This window comes from Typopeltis vanoorti, chromosome 5 (genome assembly GCF_054136105.1).
Source record: "Typopeltis vanoorti isolate ZY-2024b chromosome 5, IOZ_Tvanoo_1.0, whole genome shotgun sequence".
Classification (NCBI taxonomy): Eukaryota; Metazoa; Arthropoda; class Arachnida; order Uropygi; family Thelyphonidae; genus Typopeltis; species Typopeltis vanoorti.
In genome coordinates, this window is record NC_143553.1 from 93,930,349 (window position 1) to 93,954,986 (window position 24,638).

General features: G+C 35.6%; 2 protein-coding genes across 7 annotated transcripts in view; one reads left to right on the plus strand and one right to left on the minus strand.

The window, feature by feature from the left end:
• LOC150106659 (uncharacterized) overlaps positions 1–24,638 on the minus strand; it is a 165,363-nt gene that overhangs the window by 127,181 nt on the left and 13,544 nt on the right. For 3 of the 6 annotated variants that reach the window (XM_090393255.1, XM_090393253.1, XM_090393258.1), the window contains exon 2: positions 19,116–19,206. In XM_090393255.1, the coding sequence (XP_090249381.1) occupies positions 19,116–19,206 (91 nt within the window). Of the gene's footprint in view, positions 1–19,115; positions 19,207–19,354; positions 19,434–24,638 lie in introns of those variants that run through there. The other 3 variants (XM_090393256.1, XM_090393254.1, XM_090393259.1) reach the window with 2 other exon arrangements.
• LOC150106660 (calpain-15-like) overlaps positions 19,535–24,638 on the plus strand; it is a 406,958-nt gene continuing 401,854 nt past the window's right edge. The window contains exon 1 of the mRNA XM_090393252.1: positions 19,535–20,192. Within this exon, the coding sequence (XP_090249378.1) occupies positions 19,936–20,192 (257 nt within the window). The 5' untranslated portion in view covers positions 19,535–19,935. The remainder of the gene's footprint in view (positions 20,193–24,638) is intronic.

Genomic DNA, 24,638 nt, shown 5'->3' on the forward strand with positions numbered 1-24,638 from the left:
TAGAATTCTGAGACTATGCTCAGAATGAATCATCATCATCAAATTCCTGCCATGTACCCTCAAGGGGTGTATAGCAGCGCTTCCCAAACTGTGGGCTGTGGCTCCCTTGGGGGCCATAGGTTTTGTTGAGGGGAACCGTGAAATAATGAAAACAAATTTAAAATGTTTTAAGACTAAGTAGATTTTTTTTATTTTAAAAGAAATGTATTTAACTTTTATTATTTATTATTTCTTTTTTGTTATTTTTTATATTTTATGGAAAAATTCACAGATTGGTGTTGGGTCACAAACTTTGCTTCCTGTGTATTTCGACGCTTAATGAATATTAGTAAATATTGCTTATTCATATGTTTCATTTCAAAGCAGTGGTTAATTATATTTACTTCGAATGCTCTAAATCTTCCTGTCCCTTTCATCACGTGTTCGTAATCAAGGACTGTTGATACTGACTTTATATACATATCAAAACTCGTTTTATATTATCACTGTCATCCAAGCTAGTTTTCTGTTACCAATGAAAGTTTCGCATATACTTCACACATAAAAAAAAAGCTTAAACAAGTTCATGTGGGGAGATAGTAACTCGCTTGCAGTGGTAAACAACACGCCCTCCCTAACAGCCACTATACTGCAGAGGTAATAAAAACAAGTACTTTTATTATGCCAGTGAATAAGGTATGAGGAGTCTGTGTAATATATTTCTCAACAAATAGTGCAATTAGAGACAACTAGGATAAAAACACACTAATTAATGAATCACATGTCCCCTCATACAGAAACTGCTGTATAGACTGAAACAAAACCATATGTTGCATGGGCAAACACAGTATCTACCTAAAAACTATTGTTATTAATTAGATGTGTGCGAGTTCGATTTCCCAAGGCAACAATAAAATTCAACTGAACGTGTTAAAATTCATAAAAGTGTTAAAACTAAGTAATATATATATAAAATGAATGTTATGGCAGTTTCACATATGGAATTCGGTTGAAGGGAGTTAGCATTTCAACCTCAATTGTCAGCTATACTTTTATCTTTCGGTTGGGCGATCTTTTGTTAATACCGCACCAATCATATGCATGTTTTAATAACCTGCCTTTGCTGTCTGTTTCGCGTTAGGCTTAATTACCTTAAAGGGAGAAAAGTCACAAAAGAGAAAAATGTTCCTGGTCTGGGGGATTCCCTTATTCAGGTAATATTCACTAATTTCATGTTATCGGTCTGTGGTGTGCCAGTATCGGTAAGTGGTGATATTATTTGATCTATTCTACGTTAAAAAATTTAACCCTGAGATGAATAAATGGCTGATAAAAAATAAAAAAAAATTCCTGCGAACAATCAGAAGAAGCAGAAACAGACTCAAAAAAAGGACAGTATTTCATATTTTATCAGAACAGCCCACATCGTCTTCAGAACTAAATGGTAAGAAGCAAAAAATGTAATATATTATTATTATTATTATTATTGTTCCGGGAAACTCCAAGGAGTCGACAGACTCATCGAGGGAGGCCCTAACATCATGTCTGGAACAACTATTCAACATTCACACAGTATCTATCATATCTTGCCTTGAACTCATTCACGGTCGTTCGTAGCACCCACAACAGACTCTGGAAGCTTATTCCACTCATTCAATACTCTCAAAGTAAAAAACCTAGCTCTAACACCCTTGTCAACCACGCTCTTGCCCAGCTTCCATGCATGGCCCGTAGTCCTCCCACCACCAGTCATATTTTCAAAAATATCTTCTGGATCAATCTTATAAAAACCCTCCAGTAATTTGAATGTCTCAATCATATCACCCCTCCTTTGCCTATCGTCCAATTTCTGCAACCCACAATCCTCAACCTATTCTCATAAGGTTCATTCCACAGACCTGCTATCATCTTGGTCACTCGTCTCTGGACCCTCTCCACTTCCTCCCCATCACGAAGACACCCTGGTGCCCATAACTGGGCACAGAAGTCCAGATGGGGTCTTATCAAGGCTCGATACAGAGGAACAACAACTTGCTTCTCTCTGCATGTTAAAGTATTTTTCATAAACCAAGTGATTTGGTGAGCTGTTTTAGTTACTTTTGCAATGTGCCCCCTAAACTTCAACTCCCTATCCACCAGCACTCCCAAATCCCTGGCCTCATCAATCTTCTGGAGTATGGTTCCACCTATGTGATATACTACTGCTATTCTTTTCACCCCAAAGTGCATAACCTTACACTTTGCCACATTAAACTGACATCCATTTTTCCTAGCCCAGTCCTCCAAACTATCCAAATCAGCCTGTAAAATTTTGACATCCTGAGCACTCACAATTGCTCTACCCAACTTTGCATCATAAGCAAACACGTGAACACTTCCTCTCAAATCCTTTCCAATATCATTGATGAACAAATTGAAAAGCAGTGGTCCAAGAACAGAGCCCTGTGGCACTCCACTAGTCACAAGATGTCTTTTTGACTCCACTCCTGAATAAACCACTCTCTGGTATCTCTCCTTCAACCACCCTCCTATCCATCTTACCAACCCTATATCTATTCCCATCTGCTCCAGTTTACTGATTAGGATTCCATGTGGTATCCTGTCAAAGGCCTTGGCAAGGTCCAGTAGTATCACTGTAAACTCATTACCCCTATCCAGTTCAGCTGTCACTGTGTTAAAAAACGTGAGCAAGTTACTGAGGCATGATCTACCCTTCACAAAACCATGTTGTCCCCCATACAATATCCCATTTTCATCTATCCAATCCTGTATTCTTTTCTTGACTAATTTCTCTAAGACTTTGACAATGATTCCTGATATGCTAATCGGTCGGTAATTTACAACAGCGGTCTTGGAACCACCTTTATGCAGTGGAACTATTTTCCCTTCCTTCCACCCGCTCGGGACTAACCCAGACCCGAGACTCAAATTAAACAAAATGGTCAAGGGTACTGACAATTCATTAGCTGCTTCTCGTACTACACGAGCTGGTATACCATCCAATCCCACAGATGTATTGACATTGAGGTTATGCAATAGACTACTCACCTCCACTTCATTCACCACAATTCCCGTATAATCTACTGGTTTATTCGTTTCTGCAATGTCACCACCTGGATGATATATTCTTGCAAAGTGCTCACTCAGTAACTCAGCTATCTCAACTGATTCAGTTACCTCCCTACCATCGGAATTCTTTAAAATCATTCTGCCATGTACATTTTTCCTTTTACTTGCTACATATCTAAAAAATTTAGGATTCTCTTTAGCCCGCATGGCCAATGTTCTTTCATAATCCTTTTTTGCCTTTCTTACCACACTCGTCACCCTTCTGGCCTGCGCTTTATACCGTTCATGTGCCTGCCGGTCACCTTTCTCCTTAAATTCCCTCCATAGTTGTTTCTTTTTTTGCAGCTCAAGCTTAATGGTGTTATTCATCCATTTAACCCCTACTTGATTTATTATTCGGACTCTAGGTATACAGTCAGCCACTGCTTCATGCAAACACTTCTTAACTGCCTCTCATGCACTATCAACTTCTAGTCCTTGCAGTTGTACATGCCATGGCACTGAACCAATCAAACTCCTAACTTTTATCATACTTTCCAGCCCGATAATTCCACATGTACCCTGTCTTAATTGAAAATTCCACACCTTTAGCCACCTCCCAAGTCAAGACCCTATGATCACTCTCATCGATTGGTGGCAATGTGGTTATGTTTGTTACAGCCAAATCTTCAGATGTAATTACTAGGTCAAGCACTCTCTGACCCCTAGTATTTTCCATTACATGCTGTCGCAGATAGTTATCCCTTAATAACTGCATAAAATCCAATTCCTTCCTCCCGTGTGTCCTCTCCTCACTCCAATCAATGCGACCATAGTTGAAATCTCCCATAATAATCACCCTTCTTCCACTCATTTCTTCTATTTGCTTGTGCATACTGTCACCACCATCTTTTCCATCACCTGGTCTATAGCAGCACCCAATTGTATATTTAGTTCTGCTGGTCACAATCTCACACCAAATGGCCTCAAATGTGCTCTTTTCTCTATCCTGCAATTCAACTTCTATTCTCCTTGGCTGTAGCTCATCAGCTATCATTAACAATACTCCTCCCCCCCCCATTTTATTCTCTCTGTCATTCCTGAACACACTATACCCATCACATTCAATCCCACTAGCTATATCATCTACAGTCAGCCATGTTTCACTAATACCAATAACCTGTGGTCTGGAAGTGCCAACCATGGCCAAAAACTCTTCCTTCTTGTTCCTAATACTCCTAGTATTAGTGTACATGAATCTAAGACCCCCATTAGCCCCAACCCTACCTTGATGCCTTATATTAACTATCCCACTCTGGTTTGTTGTCCTTATTTGCTCTAGCATGTCATATGCATTTTTACATTCAACTGCCTCCCTAAGGACTGTATATCTACTCTCCCCCCCCCCCTTAACGAATCTAGTTTCCCTGAATTTGCACATCCACTACATTCAGCAACACTTTCTCAAGTCTTCTTACACCATAACCATTCAAATGCAAGCCATCCATCTTATATAGATCCTTTCGCCCATCAAACTCACTCCACACGTCCACAAATTCCACACCACTCGTCATACATAACCCACGCATAAAGTCATTCGCAATTATGGCCCTCCTTTTAAACATTTCACTGTCATACCGTGGCAAAAGACTAATCATTCTAACTCTCTCACTCTTTTCTTTTGCTACCTCAAACAATTCATTCAGGTCTTCTATCATTTCCATTTGATCTCCTTTCAAATCATTCGTACCTGCCACAACAATCATTTCTTTCACCCTTTCCTTTTGCTCTCTAATAGACTCAGTTACATCCTTGATGGTCGCACCAGGTTGGTACGATTTTGTCAAATCCTCTACTAACACACCTCTTACTAACAAGTCTCCATACAGCACTCTATCCTTCATTTTGTTCATGTTCACATTCATACGCCTATTTTTCCTGTCATACCTTTTATTATTGGTTGGTTCATTCAGTCGACTTTTGTTCATGCACTCTAGCTGCTGTTTTGCCCTTTCTATCGCACCATTCAACAACGCGATCTCATTCAATGCATCTATTCAATCTTTTTTATTGTCTGAGAAACCATTAATACTATCATTCACACTCTCATAATTCTCATGTACAACCTTGCCGTTTCTTGTCATATCGCTATGACAAGAAACAGCATTCTGAAGGTTGACATCACACTCACGATCCGAAATACATTTCAATTCCTCATTCTCCCTACATTTTCTACACACATTCAATCCTTTATTATCATCTATCCACACTCCGACTGCACTCCGTAAAGCGTACATTTCACAGCTAGTACACTGACTCATTTCTTTTATACTACTGTTCTTTGATAACGATGACGAACCATCATTACTGGCCGCCATTTTAATTCATACAGGTGCCATAATTATTGCAACGTGTTTTATCAAATAATAAGTTATACACACCAAAAACACACAAACAGACGCACTAAAATACGCAAGGCAAACAAAACTACGCAATATTAACTAATTTTATCAACGATAACTGAAAATAATACTTATCTTATCAGGAGCTTGCACGAACACTACACACTACGATATAACCTCGAGCTCAACCCCAAAATAGGACCACTATTTGCATATATGCATTTGATTTTTGCATTATTCGCTGTTTATGTTTTGTATTGAATATAAATACAATAAATATTATAATAATATATCTCTCTATTAAGATTTTTTTTTCGAGGGGGGGGCTGTGAAATATTTTAATTATTGCAAAGGGGGCCCTGACATCCAGAAGTTTGGGAAGCACTGGTATATAGGATATGATAGTACTACATGAAAAATTTACATCATTACTAACTTCCTATCAACAATTTCCTCCAGATCAGTCTGTTACTTGACAAGACTCCAACATTATCAGATCTTATATTTCTATCATCTAAGGCATTTTGTACAGTATCAATCCATCTATATCTTGATCTTCCTTTGGGTCATTTTTTTTTACCAACCTAGCAGAGAACACTTGTTTTGCTAATCATTCCTCGCCCATTCTAGTTAGGTGACCATAGCACCTGAGATTAGCTCTACTAACACATTCCTAGATGCTGACAATTCTTTTCAAATATCCTAGTTTTAATATGATATTGCCATTGATGCCATCTATTTTTACACCTCTAATCTTTCTCAGGACTCTCATATCTGCAGTATCTAGTCTTTGATCAAGTGTTTTACTTCTGACCCAGCTCTCAGATCCATAAGTTAAAACTGGTCTTGTATACAGCTAATTTAGTGTTCTGACTAATTTCTCTCTTATTCCATATGAATTTATTCAATTGATTTCTTACCATACCAGCTTTGTTGATTCTGTTGTCTATTTCCATATTTAATTTACCTTGTTCAATACAAATCGTGCTTAGGTAGTGAAATGTTCTACTTGTTCCACAGGTTCTCCATTCACAACGCAGTTGGCATTTTCAATGATTCTGCCTATTTTCATTGTCTTTGTCTTTTAATTGCTGACCTTCATACCATATCTATTACAAAAATTATTCAATTTAGTCAGGGAATCTTGCAGACTTTTAGCAGATTTATTTAGAAGTATAACATTGTCTGCATAAAGCAAAGAGCTGACATTAACATCACCAATTTTGATATCATGTTTAATACCACTATTCTTCATAACGTGATCCATATAGATAATGAATAACAGAGGGGATAATGTACATCCTTGCCTCAAACCAGATTTAACATTAAACCATCTTCCTGTACTTCAATTCTAACTGCTGACTTACAACTCAAATAAAGACAAAGTATTGCTTGATATAATGCCCCACTGACACCATATAACCATAGCGTATTGAATAGTTTCTCTCTTGGCACATTGTCATATGCCTTTTCCAGATCGACAAAACTTAAATACAGATCTTTGTTATATTCCTATGCTTTCTCAACTATTTGTCGTAAACTGAAGATCTGATCCTGATAGTCTCTATTTGGCCTGAATCCAGCTTGTTCTTCCACAATTCTTCTCAACCGTTTCTCAAGTATACTTGCATAAATCATGCTAGGACCACTTAGTAGGGAAATACCTCTGTAATTCTCACATTCAGTTTTATTTCCGTTTTAATATATGGGTACTATGAGCGCTCCATTCATATCATTGGGAATTCGTCCCTCTGTCCAGGCTTTCAGAACTATGCAGTGCAGCCACTGTAAGACTTTTATACCACCATACTTCAGCATTTCTGGTTGAATATCATCTACTTCTCCTGTCTTTCCACATTTCAAGCTTTTGATGGCTTTTTCTACTTCAAGTATGGATATGTATTCCTGACTGTATGCCTGTTGAGTTTTTTTTCAAAACTGTGCTATCACTACTTGCTCATTTAGCAATTTTTCAAAGTAATTATTTCATACTTCAAGGATATCTTTTACCTTTTCATGTCACCTTTATCATCTCTAACCCCTTTTACAGCATTCTTTCCTCCATTTCTAAGCTTCTTCAACAACCTCCAGAAGATCTTACCAGCTCAGAAATAATCCTCAGTGGGATAAAAGCCTTCATTCCACCCAAAACGTTCAACGAATATCTAAAGCTCTATAACTGAGAAGAGACCTCCACATAGCAAAGAACTGACCAGGGCTTGTCATCTAATGTTCTTTCCTCACCTTCTTGTGGTGCACCCCATTAGGTATCTACTTGGATACTAATAGAACAAGGATGGATTTACATTGCCAGAGTTCAAGATCAGTACTATCTTACTTCTTTTACTGCTGTAAAAGGAATAAGAGATGATAAAGGTGAAATGAACACTGCAGAAAAAGATATCCTTGATGTATGCAGTAATTATTTGAAAAACTACTAAATGAATCAAACAGTGACAGCACTCAACAGGCATGCAATCAGAAATTATATATCCATACTTGAAGTAGAAAAGCCATCAAAATCCTGAAATGTGGAAAGGCAGCAGAAGTAGATGATATTCGACCAGAAATGCTCAAGTATGGTGATATAAATTTCTGGATGATTGGAGTAGAGCTCACATAGTGCACATATAGAAAAAGGGAAATAAAACTGAATGTGAGAATTACAGAGGTATTTTCCTAATGAGTCCTACAGGTAAGATTTATGTAAGTATACTTGAGAATCGGTTGCGAAGAATTGTGGAAGGGAAGCTTCATGAGAAGCAATCAGGATTCAGGCCAAATAAAGGCTGTCAGGATCAGATTTTCACTTTAAATCACATAGTTAAGAAATCATGGAAATATAACAAGGATCTGTATTTGGATTCTGTAGACCTGCAAAAGGCATATTGCAAGATGACAAGAGAAAAGCTATGAGGGTTGTCTGAAAAGTTCTCGGCCTAACAATGAAAAAAAAGAAATTAATAATTTCAAAATTATTTTTATTTTTCAATGTAATCTCCCTAAAGACTAATACATTTATTCCGTCAATGCTCAATCCCCATTATCCTCCCTGTAGTGGTTCTTAGTAAGATCTGCAAAATAACCCTCTACAGCTGCAATTGCCTGTTGATTCAAAGAAAAATGCAGCCCAAGGAGGAAGAGTTTTAGTTTTGGGAAGAGACAGAAGTCAGAGGGAGCTAAATCTGGGGAATCGGGTGCGTGTTCCAACAATTCATAGTAAAGATCCCTTAATTTTCCTATTGCCAAAGCACCTTTGTAGCCAGGTGCATTGTCATGATGAAAGATGACTTTTTTTCCTTCTGCAAACCGGGTCTTTTCTCAAGAATTTTTTTCGCCTAGTCTGGTTGAAAGATAGGAATAATATTTCCCTGTTAAAATCAGAATAATATTCCCCGTTTATTGTTTTTCATAATCAAATTCCTGCCATGTATCCTCAAGGGGTATACAGGATATTATGGTATTACATGAAAAATTTACATCATTACTAACTTGCTATCTACAATTTTCCTCCAAATCAGTCTGTTACTTGGCAAGACTCCAACATTACCAGATCTAATATTTCTATCATCTAAGGCACTTTGTACCATATCAATCCACCTATATCTTGATCTTCCTCTGGGTTGTTTAACTGCCCTCTTGGCAGAAAACATTTGTTTTGCTAATCTTTCCTTGCCCATTCTGTTTAAGTGACCATACCACCTGAGATTATCTCTGCTAACACATTCCTAGATGCTGACAATGTCAAGTTCTTTCCTAATATTCTCGTTTTTAATAAGATATTGCCATTGATGCCATCTGTTCACGCCTCTAATCTTTCTCAGAACTCTCATATCTGTGGTCTCTAGTCTTTGATCAAGTGTTTTACTTCTTACCAAGCTCTCAGATCCATAAGATAAAACTGGTTTGAACACTGTCTTGTATACAGCTAGTTTAGTGTTCCGCCTAATTTCTCTCTTATTCCATATGAATTTATTCAATTGACTTCCTACCATACCAGCTATGTTGATTCTGTTTCCTATTTCCATATTTAATTTACCATCTTCACTAAAAATTGTGCCTAAGTAGATGAAATGTTTTACTTGTTCCACAGGTTCTCCATTCACAACACAGTTGACATTTTCAATGAATCTGCCTATTTTCATTGTCTTTGTCTTTTTATTGCTAACTTTCATAGCATATCTATTACAACAGCTATTCAATTTAGTCAGAGAATCTTGCAGACTTATAGCGGATTTATTTAGAAGTATAACATTGTCCGCATAAAGCAAAGAGCTGACATTGACATCTCCAATTTTGATATCATGTTTAATATAACTTTCTTTTATAATGTGATCCATATAGATAATGAATAACAGAGGGGATAATGTACATCCTTGTCTCACACCAGATTTAACATTAAACCATCTTCCTGTACTTCCTTCAATTCTAACTGCTGACTTACAACTCAAATAAAGACTAAGTATTGCTTGATATGAAGCTCCATTGACACCATATAACTGTAGCATATTGAATAGCTTCTCTGTTGGCACCTTGTCATATACCTTTTCCAAATCGACAAAACTTAAATACAGATCTTTGTTATATTCCCATGATTTCTCCACTATTTGTCGTAAAGTGAAGATCTGATTCTGACAGCCTCTATATGATCTGAATCCAGCTTGTTTATCACCAAGCTTTTCTTCCACAATTCTTCTCAACAGTTTCTCAAGTATACTTTCATATATCTTGCCAGGAACACTCAGTAGGGAAATACATCTGTAATTCTCACATTCAGTTTTATTTCTCTTTTTATATATGAGCACTATCAGAGCTCTACTCCAATCATCGGAAATTCATCACTCTGTCCAGGCTTTCTGAACCATGCAGTGCAGTCACTGTAAGACTTTTATACCACTATATTTCAGCATTTCTGGTCGAATATCATACTCCTGCTGCCTTTCCACATTTCAAGCCTTTGATGGCTTTTTCTACTTCAAGTATGGATATGTATTCCTGACTGTATGCCTGGTCAGTGTTTTTTACCATTATGTTGTTATCACTACTTGTTTCATTTAGCAATTTTTCAAAGTAATTGCTCTGTACTTCAAGGATATCTTTTTCTCTCGTTTTCATGTCACCTTTATCATCTCTAACTCCTTTTACAGCACTCTTTCCTCCATTTCTAAGCTTCTTCAACAACCTCCAGAATATTTTGCCACCTTCTTGATAATTATTTTCTATATTTTTGCTAAAGTCCTCCCATGACTTTTGTTTAGCTAGTTTTACACAGTGTTTAGCATTCTTACATTTGTCTCTGTATTCTCTAAGAGCACAAGCTGACTTATTTGCCAGGAACTTCTGGTATGTTTTTTTCTTTTCCTTCACTTCCTCTTTAACTTCATGTGTCCACCATGGAATTTTCTGATTTTTCTATCCTTGCAGACAACCTCATCACATGTCTCTCTGGCTGGCTGAATCAATCAAGGTTTACTTCAAGTCTTGCCACTGAATCTCTCAAGTTTGGTTCCTGTTCTCAAACTCTTTCATTTTCTTTTCAATAATCTTTCTGTATTTTAGTCTACAGTTCACAACTGAGAGCTGCTCAACTTTTATTCGCTTTAAAACTTTCTTACACGTCGTTCTTTTCAATATGAAATTCAATTTTATCCTGCTCAAGACTAAATAGTGATCACTTCCAATTTCAAATCCTCTGTACACTCTGATGTCCTGCACCATGGAGAAAACATCACTATCAGCAATAACATAGTCAATGAAGCTTTTCTTATTCCTTGCCTCTTCTCTCCATGTGAATTTGTGCACATTTTTGTGTTGGAACAAGGTGTTAGTAATAACCAGTCCATGTCCTGAGCAGAAATCCAACAGGTATATGCCATTATTATTAGCTTTGCTCTTTTCTCCAAATTTTCGCAAAACATTTTTGTATGTCTGACAATCACTTCCTACTCTGCTATTTAGATCCTCAACAAGGACCAACTTTTTCCTTTTTCATTGTGCCAGTAGCTTTCTCTAAATGGTCCCACAAAAAATTCCTCCACTTCTACCTTAGTAGAATCTTCTCTGGGACCATAGGCACAAATAAGTCTCATTGTCCAGTTTCCCATTCTCATATTTGCCCAAATCACTCTACTTGACACTGCCTGTCATTCAAGAAGATGAGCCTCGCATTTTGTGTTGAATACTATGGCTACTTCTTCTTTTCCTTGATTGTCATTGCCTTAATATAACATTTTGTATTTATTGCTCAGAAAGATCTCACCAGTTTTTGCCTTTTTTTGTTTCAGTCACCCCTATTATGTCGATCTGGTACTTATCTAATTCCTCTGCTATTTCTTTTTATTCTATTCCTCTCCATTTCTTTGTCATTCAGGCTTCTTATGTTGATAGTACCGATCTTTAACTCTGGTGATGTTGAGTTGGGATGTTTTCATATTTGTTCCAGGAGCTGACTTTTTGCTGTTCGCCCTGGTTCCCTGGCGAAAACAACGGGGGCCTTGTTTAACCGGGCGACGCCCCAGCCAGCATGAAATTTTGTCATGTTGTATCATCATTTTGTATTTTGGTTTAATGAATAGGAATACAATTTGGTCAGCTAAATCCCAAATTGCCAGCCCATCGTCATTTGTTCAGTATCCAGGTAGATACCCAACAGGGTGCACCATGAGAAGGTGAGGATTGGACATTAGGTCAGATGCCCTGGTCGGTTCTCCGCATTCCTTTAAAGGCTATGTGGAGGTCTCCTCTCAGTTATACAGCATTGACCCTAATGTTGAAAGAATCTTCAGCACCAAAGAAGATTTTGTCTTCTTTGGCGCTGAACAACCAGCTTCTGTCCACTATTTTGACTGCTAATTGGATTCTGGTGTGTAATGGTGAATCCAAGTCTCATCCATAGTAATAAATTAATGCACAAAATCAGTTTCATTCTTTTTAAAATGTTCCAAATGCTGTTGAGGGATTTTCGTGCGAGTGGAATTTTGATCTCCTGTGAATAAGCATTGCACCCATCTTGCGCAAAGCTTTTTCGTTGCAATTGTTCATGCAAAGTATCTCCTACACGTTCTTCTGAAATGCCTATAGTCTCAGCAATTTCACGTACTATGACTCACCGGTCATCCAATAACATATCGTGCACTTGACGAATGATTTCTAGTGTTGATACATCTTTTGGATGTCCTTCCCATGGATCATCTTCAAGGCTGGTATGGCCATGTTTAAACTCGGCAGCCCATTTCTTAATTCTCAAAAATAAAGGAAAAGAGCACCCATAAACTTTTATGAACTTTGAATGAATCTCTTTTGGCGTTAAATCTTCTTATAGAAAGAATTTTATAACCGCATGATACTCAAATTTTATCCATTTCAAGGGATACATACAACTCTTTTGCTTGACAGCTGTATAAAACAAACTACTTGATGGAATGACTTGCAATTTCACATGGATGCTTATGACAGATGTTCCAATTTAGAAAAAAAAAAAAAAATCTTGTCAATAATGTTGCCATCTACGGTTGAGGCTGAGAACTTTTCAGACCACCATCGTTTTCAAAACGCTACAGTTGTATGGTGTCAATGGAGCATTATATCAATCAATACTTAGTCTTTATTTGATTTGTAAGGCAGCAGTTAGAACTGAAGGACCTATAGGAAGATGGTTTAATGTTAAATCTGCTGTCAGACAAGGATGTACATTATCCCCTCTGTTATTCATTATCTAAATGGATCATATTACGAAGGAAAGTGGTATTAAACCTGATAACAAAATTGGAGATGTTAATGTCAGTTCATCGCTTTATTCAGATGATGCTATACTTTTAAATAAATCCAGTAAAAGTCTGCAAGATTCTCTAACTAAATTTAATAACTGTTGCAATAATTTGGTATGAAAATCAGCAATAACAACACAAAGATAATGAAAATAAGCAGAAACATTGAAAATATCAACTACATTGTGAATAGAGAGCCTATAAAACAAGTAAAACATTATAGCTACTTAGGCACAATTTTTAATGAAGATGGTAAATTAAATATGGGAACAGACAACAGAACTGGTAAAGCTGGTATGGTAGGAAGTCAACTGAATAAATGTACATGGAATAAGAAAGAAATTAGTCAAAACACTAAATTAGCTGTATACAGGACAGTGTTTCAACTTATGGATCTGCAGCTGAGTTATGGAAAACCACTTGACCAAAGACTAGAGACCACAGATATGAGAGTCCTGAAAAAATTATGGGCATGAACAGATGGCATCAATGGCAATATCATATTAAAAACACGGATATTAGGAAAGAACTTTTCACTTTTAGCATTCAAGAATATGTTACCAGAGCTAATCTCAGGTGGTATGATCACACTTAAAGAGAATAGGAGAGGCAAGATTAGCAAATCAGTTATTCTCTGCCAAGTTGGCAGGAAAAAAACCCAGAGGAAGACCAAGGCATAGGTAGATTGATACAGTAAAAAGTGCATTCTTCTTCTTCTTCAAGTACCATTCCCTAGAGGCATGAATGTCAAGGAACTTTTTTCTTTCTTTTGCTGCTCTGGAACATTTACGCTAATTCAAGCCAGTCCAATCCTTAATGTCTTCAAATCACATTTTCCTGGGTCTATCTTTCCCTATTTTTCCACCCAGTTTCCCTTCTAATATTAATTTCTGAATGCCTTCTTGACTAGTTAGATGTCCAAAATATTTAAGTTTTCATTCTTTAATTATTTTCATTTTTGCTTTCTTTAAAATATCTTCATTTTTCATTTTCTCTGATCATGATATTTTCAACATTCTTCTGATAGTCCATGTTTTGAAAGTTTCTAATTTTTTCTCTGCTTCTTTATTTAGAGTCCAATTCCAGCAGAAAAGGCTTGACCAGATATATCATTTTATTAATCTTTTTCTTCTGTCTACGTTAATGTCTCTAGATGTTAGAAAAGTTTTCACATCAATAAAGGCATTTCTTGCTGTCTCTATTCTTCTTTTAATTTCTTTAAGGGAATTTCCTCCAGCTGTAAACATTTGTCCCAAATATATATAAGACTGAACCTGTTAAATTTTCTTTTTGTTAACAGTTATGTTTAATTACTTATTTATTGGTTGTTTTGATATAATCATGCACTTTGTTTTCTTTAGGTTAATAATTAATCCCATGCTTAAGCTTCTGTAGTAAATTTTTGTGACTAAGTTTTAAAGATCATCTTCAAATTCAGCTATAAGGACTGTCATCTGCATACCTGAAGTTGTTGAAATTCCTATCCCCAACTTTTACACCCTTCAATTTTGAAATATCTTTAAAACTTTTGCTCACTCTATATATTATACAGTTAGAGTGATACGACAACATCCTTGTCTTACTCCTTTTTTGATTTCAAAGTTGCCAGAATATGCATTTTTTATGTCTTATGGAGGCCATTTGATTCCAGTATATATTTGTCATTATACGTAGATCTTTTCCTTTTAACCCATTATGTAGGATATGTATGAATTTCTTGTGATCTATTGAATCAAATGCTTTGTTTGTAATTAATAAAACAAAAATATATGCTTTTCTGATTATCGAGGCTTCTTTCACATAATGTTTTCGAATCGGAAATTCCTTCTCTTGTCTTTTGTCTTTGTGAAAACCTGATTGAGTGTCTTCTATTTCTATTGACAAAGTGCCTTGTATTTCTTTCTAGGATTATTTTCAGTAATAATTTTGTAACATGGGTTGTTGAACTTATTAGTCTTATATTTCTTGGAATTTTGGGAATAGTGACAAAGATGGATTTCCCTAGATCATCAGAGATGTATCCTGTATCATAGATGTTATTAAAAATAACTTTTAGGTCATTAATTGTGTTTTCATTTAATTTCTTTAACAATTCGATAGGGATCTGATCAGAGCCTGGTGTTTCACCTGTTTTCATTTGACTTAGAGCATATTTCTTCATATGTAACTGGTTCACCATCCATACTTTGTATTTCTGGTGCATCTGTGCAATCAGAGTCAAATAGTTCTTTTCCATATTCTTTCCATCTTGATCTTTTATACAAAGATTATGGTTGATATTTTTCTTTTTATTTGTCAGAGCTTGGATTGACTTATGCATTTCTTTTCTAGTGTCTGATGTGGAGAAAAATTGTAGACAGGAAGTTAGTAATGATGTAAGTTTTTCATGTAGTACTATCATTTCCTGTACACCCTTAGAGGATACATATCAGGAATTTGATGACGATTTTCCTCCTGATACTGTAAAATTATTCTACTTTGTGATTAATTCAGGATACTTCAGATGCCAGAAGAAACTGTATAAACAGATGGAGGGAACAGCTATGAGGTCTCCCCTTTCCCAACTCTAGCCAATTACTTTATGGAACATTTTGAACAACTTATTCTGGACGTTTTTTCACCTAAACCATCGGTATGGAAAAGGTACATTGATGATATGTTTCCTGTATGGAACTCCTCCTTGTCCAATCTTCATAAATTTCTTGAAAACACCTAAGAATCAAATTTACCCTGAAAGTAAATTTGATTCTTAGGTGTTTTTCCTTTTCTTCTTCCTTTTCTGGATGTTCTCATTCTACGTCAACTAAATGGTACTCTACAGTTATCAGTGTATAGAAAACCAACTCATACTGGTAAATACACTGATTCTAACTCATTACCACCCTTGTCAGAAATATGGTGTCAAGACCTTAGTTCACAGAGCTCATAAAATTTATTCTATAGATTCTCTTCTAAACAACAGCTGCAAAAAACAACTAACAAATCGTAATCATATTTTGAAAAGCCAAATGCCCCAAACTCACCTCCTGTTCAAATGAGAGCTAAACCTTCCAATCCATCGCAAAGCCATTTGGTGCAACTTTTTTTTTACCAACTGTTTCCACTGCTCTTGCATCTAGATGATACTATTTTAGCATCACCAAAGGCATGATGGACCTACTGACATCACTCTTATCTTCCAATTCCTACATAGAAGACCAAAGCAAATTTCCTCTTAATGTTTTAGAACTGCTTACTCCATGCCATAACAAGTCTTCCACCAGAAAGAAATCACAAGAATCTTGAATAACCTGGACATAAACAAAACGTCTAGTAATGATGGTATACTCCCTATTGTGTTAAAAACTTGTGCTCCATAACTAAACATCCATATTATTTTGTGTCTTCAAGCTTTCCTACTCTACTGGCATCTACCCTTTCAGCCAATTCCAAAAATGTGATAAAAGTCAGGCAACAAACTGCTGTCCAACTGCTCTCTCACTTCAGTTCTGTCAAAAGCATGAGTTGCTCAAGTACTGAAAATGTTTCAGGTGCAAACTTTGTTTGCTTACACTTGGATAAAGGATTAAACCGAGTATATAATTTCTTGGTATCTTTAATTTATAGTATAACCAAACGGAAAAATTTCCAACATGAAAAATGTCATTGAAACAAAATTCTATAACACCTGGAGCAAACCAACTAATTAGACTAGCAATATGAATTTTGCCACTTTGATATAGAATCTCTGAACCACACACTTTGAAGTCAAGCCATGGAAAGGTTAGAAGAAACTCATATAGGCGATTTTAACATTTCTATGGAATTTGATTGATAACAGCATAGAGACCTACTTAGCCAAGTGCCATTCTATAGTCTGCCTTCTACCCTTTGCAACTGGGTTACCAGCTTCTTCTGTGGACACTCATGATTGCTTTCCCACCAAAGCAAGAGTGTCCCAGGAATTTGTACTTTCATCCACTCTTTTCCTGCTATACATAAATTACCTGTTCTCACTGACTTCAAATTCTATTCCATAGCAGCTTGGCTGATGCCAGTACATTCCATTCCTCTTTTTTCATTTGACAACCTAATGCCCAATTATTAAAAGTCAAAAGATCAACCATAACCAAGGCACAAAATCTCTGATCTACTTGTATACTTCAATTGAGTGAGGAAAATCTTGTAAGATTCATTGTTAACAAAATAGTCCTGTAATTTCTTGCAAGAGAGATCTCATGTCATGTTCTATAACTTTGGATAATATTCAGAAATCCAAATATGATCAGATCTCCCTTCTTGGGCTGGTTGGGAATGTTTGGCATTGCGTACCAAATTCTCTTTGTGACTGTTTGATGCTTTTCAGAGAAGAGCAATGATGATTCCCCCCCCTCTCTCTCTCACACACACACACATTAATGATGAGTTTCAATTTTATGCCTGTTCTACAGATTTTCATGGACAATGAAATACTGGATTGGCCACCATTCTTCCACCAGTTACTTCTGAAACCATAACATGAACAGATGCTGGACTTGTAAATGGGTCAATACCTATTTACAGTGTAATTCCAAACTTAGCAAACTAATTTATCTTTCTTCTCCCTCAACCACTATTTTTTAGAATAGCCTTCCTCACTACATCTTCCCCAAAAGATGACTTTCAGTTGTTCAAAAGTATGTGAACAGATTCCTGCTTTCTTTTTACCTTCCTGCCATAAACGACACTTAAAGTAATAGGTCTTATGGCCTTTCATGTGTGGGTAAGAGATAAATAAAAAAAAAAAAATAATAAAGTATGAATTTTCGAGATGCAGATTTATTGCAACTGAGATGTTCTTAAGCAGTCTATATTAGGGACCTCATCTGCTTTATAGAGTATCTAAATTCACTTCCACTAGTATGTTCATTCAGATCTCACTGGTTACTTTATGGATGCTCACTGCAAAATTCATTCAGGAAAAAAAAAAAACATTTCATTGAATAAATATACTTATGAAAGAATTTTCTGGAATCAGTTTCTTCTTTTAAGAATATTCTTATGTCAAATTTGGATGCAGAAAACTGCCATACATTTAGGAAATGTATCCTTTATCCTTGCTTATGGCTAAAGCATCTAAGCCATGAAAGCAGTATATCAATTTGTAGGCACTCATAACTGCTTTCCCACCAAAGCAGTTATCATCTGTTAACTGTGCATTTTATCAAGCCAGCTTACTTGTTTTGTGGGACAAAATAAAAAAAAAAAAAAAAAACCTCTTAGTCTGGCTAACTCGCCCAATTATAAGAGGCTTTTAACAGAAAACCTACCGAATTTATTTATTTTTAATGTGGGCTTCTGCTCTCCCCATTCAATCTGAAGGTTGTACTTGGTAATAACTGATTTTACCAATGAGTTAATTATAATCATTGTTACTATAATCTAAAGTTACCAATATGAGACTAATCACAGACTAAGAGAAACTAAATTCTAGATATATGTTTACGAATTTTCAACGAAAATCCGTATATTTAGCGATATTACTATAAACACTAGCTAGGTCTCTGAACGCTGCATTAACAACGATTTTCTCAGGAAATACGAAAATGATGTTACTGTTTTGCGTTTTAATTATTAAAAACTATTTTGGAAAATGCATCAACCTAACGTGAACATTCAATCTAAATACGAAAGACAGCAAATTAAAATGAAATATGAGGAGTAGACCATCACGAAATCCCTGCATTTAGCTCTTATTTATATACTGAAAATGAAAATATTTTATTTTCAATACTACAATTCCAATGTAAACTGGAATTAACTTTATTTCTTGTTATATCATGTCAGCAATTTCAATATAAATAATACAGTGTGAGAAATGAATGTAGAAAGCAGCATACAACATATATTGTTAGTATGCTGTTAACATATACTGTTAATAATCTCATAATCCTCAACTTACCGCTTTTAGTATCCTTTTTTCAGGAGGTGACTTCACTAACCAACCGTCATGGACAGTCTCCATGTTATTTACCGAAACTCGTTTCTTTCCTCTGAAAAACACGTCAATAAAAATAAGTAGTTATAAATATATGTGCACATATACAAATCATTCTTCATAACAGTATCGTCAAAAAACTTATTATGATAATAGCATATATATGGAATTTAAATAGGAAATCTATATAATTATATCCGTACTCATAATAACGCCTACGGTTTGATCGCTTTTTGCGGAACTATCTCCTATCGCATACACCTCCCCGTCATTTGGAAGGAAACTCATGACTATGTAGCTCTGTTAAAAGCCATACAACTGGTGACATCATTCGTCATTGGTTTCAGTAAGCCTTGCTGCTATTTGTTGCAAAACTCATGTTAGAACCAATACCAGGAAAGTGCATCTCGCTAAATTGTTCACGATGAAAGATAAAGCTGTATTGTATTATTTTGCATATATATTTATTATATACAAGCTACAAATTATTAATGCTATGAGGAATTCAAGTATGAAACATTATACAAATTACAATTTTCTATTCATATGAGAAAATAGATCACACTATTATGTGCCCACATTCTGATACAGCTGGAAAACATCATCCTCTGATACTGAGGATAAACACATGCGTGGTGCATCTTTCAATACTCAATATGGTGGTTTCTTGGCTAAAGCAGCAGCAAACAGCAGAAGGAATATCACATGATGGAGAATTTAGAACTCAGAACATTAGTAAGGATATTCTTTAATCATTAAAGGGAGAAGGGATGTGATCAGTAAAATGGGTTCAAATGCATCGGTGCTACAATGGCACTGCAAAAACTGCACCTCTATTAACCCCACTGAGCGAGCGTTGTGTTTGTCATGTGGGGAAAGAAGAAGAGGAACTAAGTCTGCAGATCCTGGAAAAGGAACCCGTGAACAGGGAAAGCGAAATCCACTTTCCCAATCAGCGGATCACAATTTCACTCGGTTGTCTCCAGCTGCGGAAAGTAATGAAATCGGGGTATCTCACGCCTTATGCAATCCCGACAAAGGGTAATGCGATTTCAGTTTCATTAACGGCTTATCTTATCATGCTGTATGTTCAAGCCCACTTAAATGGTTGATACAGTGATATGATTTTTGCTCCGGTTCTTATTCTACTGCATGCTAACATATGTTTTTATCTTTTTTTTCCCCCCATTTAAAAGAATAAAGATTAGGAGTGCAGATTCATGCGATAGGTTTACTTAAAGAATATGTAAAGAAATTTCAATACAAAAGTTGGCTATATATCCTGTGATAATATTGAATATCAAAAGCACTTGCTAGATATTATCGAAAGGTATTATTAATAGTGTAAAGACAGCAGGGGAAATAATGTGCAACGGCGTGTTTTAAGTTATCATACTCAAAATTAGCAATTATATAATACAAATTATATTTCAATCAACAAAATATATATAAGTATTTAATTTATTTTTACACCGCACTGGTAGATTTTCATATTTAAATTGCTATGCCTATATATTATATGCAGATACTCTTTCAAGTCATTTTTATTTATAAAATATGTTACTGTGCAAAATTATGAAACTCAGTAATCAAGAATGTGAATTTGGATTTCAGGATCTGACATGTGAAGCAAGACTTAAAACATCCCTGCTTATATTCGTTAACAGTTTTAATTATGCTATACTATAAACTTTTAATTTTTACTCTGATATGATATATAACTTATCAATACCTAAAAAAATAGGCATAATTTGTTACGCAGAATTCTTCAGACAAAAACAGTTGACCATCCTTTCCTTTAATAAATGGAAAGGATGCTTTAGATCATAAACAAACTTTGACGACTTGATTGATTGTTAAGCAATTCTAATATTTATAAAACGCAGATAGTAATAACTACTACTACTACTACTCTGCATACTTTTTTTTTTTTGGTGTTGTTGCAGCACCAGTGACACATGCAATACATGCCCTATAATGTCAAACGTCTTCTGTTTATTGAGTGAAGGTCATTTAAGTAGCATATCTTAATATAACAAATGGACCTGCAAAATGTTTTTTGTAATTACACAAATGGTATGGATTTTAATTGATACAATGATACAGAGTTTGATTTGATTTCCAGCAATGAACCATGAAGTTCTTAGAGGTTTTATTAATAATAGCAACAACAAAGCGAGGAGGAGAGAAGAGAATCTAGAATTGAGAAATGATAGAAATTACAGTTGCTCTCAGCAGATTTATATTTTGTTAGCATTTCATGAGATTGAAGTAGTGCATTTTAAAATAATGACAAGTGTAAAATTACTACTTTTAATTTAAATGCAAAAAACATTCTCTTTGAAAAATATGGGGAGCACAGCAAGTTTGCATCTCAAATTGCTCTACATCAAAATATTTTGTTCTTAGTCTGTAGTTGAATGTTCAAAAGCAAATGCTTTTCTTTTTTATGCAGTTCATGGTTGCCATCCAGTATTTATGTACCAGAAAAATAATGAAAAGGATTTGACACATGGTATAGTGTCTTTTTACTTGTTTTAGTGAAATACTGTGAGTAGGCGTATTTAAAATAATTATAATACTGGGTATAAACTCATGAAATATATTTTTTATTAGCATAGAATTTTTGTCTAAGTATCATAGGCATCTTCAGTACAAGAAAACATAATGAACCCTTGAACATTAACAGACAATTTTAAAAAGCACCACCTAAGCTGGTAATGTAAGATAACTAAAAAGGTCAGTAAATTTCCTAACTTATTAAAAAAAACTATATATATATATATATATATATATATATATAGACAAAATAAAGTTAAGAAAGATTAGCTGATTTAAAAAGTACTATCCCACAAAGGGGATAGACACATACCATCGGATCTGTTTAAATTAAGTTAGAGTGAAGTAAAGTTTCATGTGTTTCTTTATAAAGCTGATCTGAGGAATCAACTTTTATGAAGAACTCTTGTCTTGTCCAATAAACTCTGCCTAGTGTTTGATAGCATGTTTTGCATGTTCAGACTCAAGGTATTGAATGTAAGACTTGTGTTCTTCTTGCCGAATAAATTGAGATCTTCCTGTTTGCCCGAAATAAGATAATCCACAAAAGCAAGGAATCTGGGAGACACCTAAATAATTGAGATGTGGAAGGTTGTCCTTAGGAGAAGTGAAATATGGAGATTTTTAGGAGGGATAGACATATGAGTTATTTCTTCTGTATTTGAGAGGTAGAGGTAACTTCCAGGAGTGCTCTCCCTTACGTTCGGGTCCTGACTCCCACTGCTCTATGAAAAATCTCTTTTGCATTAATCTGGTACAGACTTCTCAACAACTTCATATATTGATAATATCCCTCCCCCCTTCCTAGCCACCAGACTCTGCAGGTGGCATTCTCTCAATCTGCCCTCACATCCATACCAAAGACCTGATGCAATTCATTCTTTTCTAACCCTTCAAAAATCTCTTTATCTTGCCAAAAATCAATTAATGAAGTTTATTTACTCCAAATACAGCCTTTTCAAGTTTGCATACAACAGAACTATAACCTGTTAAAGGTGAATGGAGTGAAATAGCTATCCTTATCTGCTCCACTAAGGACCAGCTCTCTCTCTCTCTCTCTCTCTCCTGTCTTAGTTCCTGCAAGCTAGCCTTTTATGGAATCAATTGGAAAAACATGAGTTTGTCCTAGCATTATTTAAGCCTTAGCACATACACACACACACATAAAACTCTAACATCAGGGTGACAGTCTTTCAATCACATGAATAAATTTTGATAATTTTTCTGTTATCCATTCACTCCTGGATTCTAGTTGATCTAACACTTTACCATCACTTCAGATACACAGACTGGCTTATAATTTAGCCTTAGCATCTCCCATTGTGGAACAATTTTATACCTCTATTATTTTGGAACTTTCCCTGCTGCAAGGCTTTTGTTAAACAAACATATCAAGGACATCATTAACTTCTTTTAACATTTTAAAACATGCAGTAATTGAGCATGTAGTCATATCCTCCAATTTACATTAAGTTAACTTAGCTTTCAGCTCTTTCTCCTCCATTTCATTCTCACTCAAGCTTTATCTAAAAGGAGTTTCTTACGACAAGGAGATTATCCTAGTATATCATATGTAACAATATAATGAGAGACAGTTTGTAACAGCAACATATATAATAGATCTATGGAAATCATTATTCAGTGAGAAAATTGAAAATGGAATTCTATTCAATGGGGAAATAGTTTTAGGTTTTTATAGCATTGTAATATTTGTTGCATAGGCTTCTCTGGCTAGAGGACATGCTAGAAATGTTTATTTGCCAGTATTACTCCACATGAAAGAACCAGATGGGATATAATACTAATTTATTGATTACTCTGCTAGTTACGTGAAAATTCTTGTTTCACATTATCGAGAGAAATACACGAATAAACTAAAAAAGATGTAATGTATGTCAACTTCCAGAAGATGACAGGGCAAGGGACTTGGGGAGATTGTGGACAGAGTACTGAAATTTAGAGGTCATATTGCAAAGGCGGCCAAAACAGCACATCAAATTATATGATTATTGAAGAACACACTGAGAAGCAGGTATAGGAAGTTCTTGTTCCACTTTATGAGTGTAATAAAGCTGCATCTAGACTACTGCGCACGCACACACACAGATCTGGTCATCTGAATTTCTTAGCGACAAAGATATGGTGGAGAGGATCCAGAGATGAGCGACAAAGAATGTTGCAGGTCTGTGGAATGTTTCCTGAGGGGATAGAATGAAGGTATATGGGCTCAAAAAACTAGCTGATAGGTGTAAGAGGGGAGATGTGATAGAAACATAAGTTATTAAATAGGATTTTAGAGAATTGATACTGACTTTTTTTCTGTACAGTACAGGAAGGAAGAGAATGAGGGGTCATCCCTGGAAAATGTGCAAGTGTAGTAAACAAGGTGTTAGGACTAGATGTTTTGCTTGGAGGGTGGTGAATGTGTTGCCTAAGGTGGTTGTGAGTGCTTTGTCTATGAATTAGAAGTATGACAGGTTGTAAATAATATTTAGTGTGTCAATGTAGCGTTTTCTGTGATGAGTCTTCTGACTTCGTGAAGACATCCATCATCATCATCAAATTCCTGACATGTACCAACAAAGGGGGTGTACAGGATATGATAGGACTACATGAAAAATTTACATCATTACTAACTTCCTATCTACAATTTTCCTCCTGTTACCTATCAAGACTCCAGCATATCAGATCTTATAATTCTATCCTCTAAGGCACTTTCTATAATATCAATCCACCTATATCTTGGTCTTCCTCTGGGTTTTTTTTTTTTTTTCTACCAACCTGGGAACTTGTTTTGCTAATCTTTCCTCGCCAATTCTGTTTAAGTGACCATTTCATCTGAGATTAACTCTGCTAACGCATTCCTGGATGCTGACAATGTCAAGTTCTTTCCTAATATACTCATTTTTAACATGATACTGCCATTGA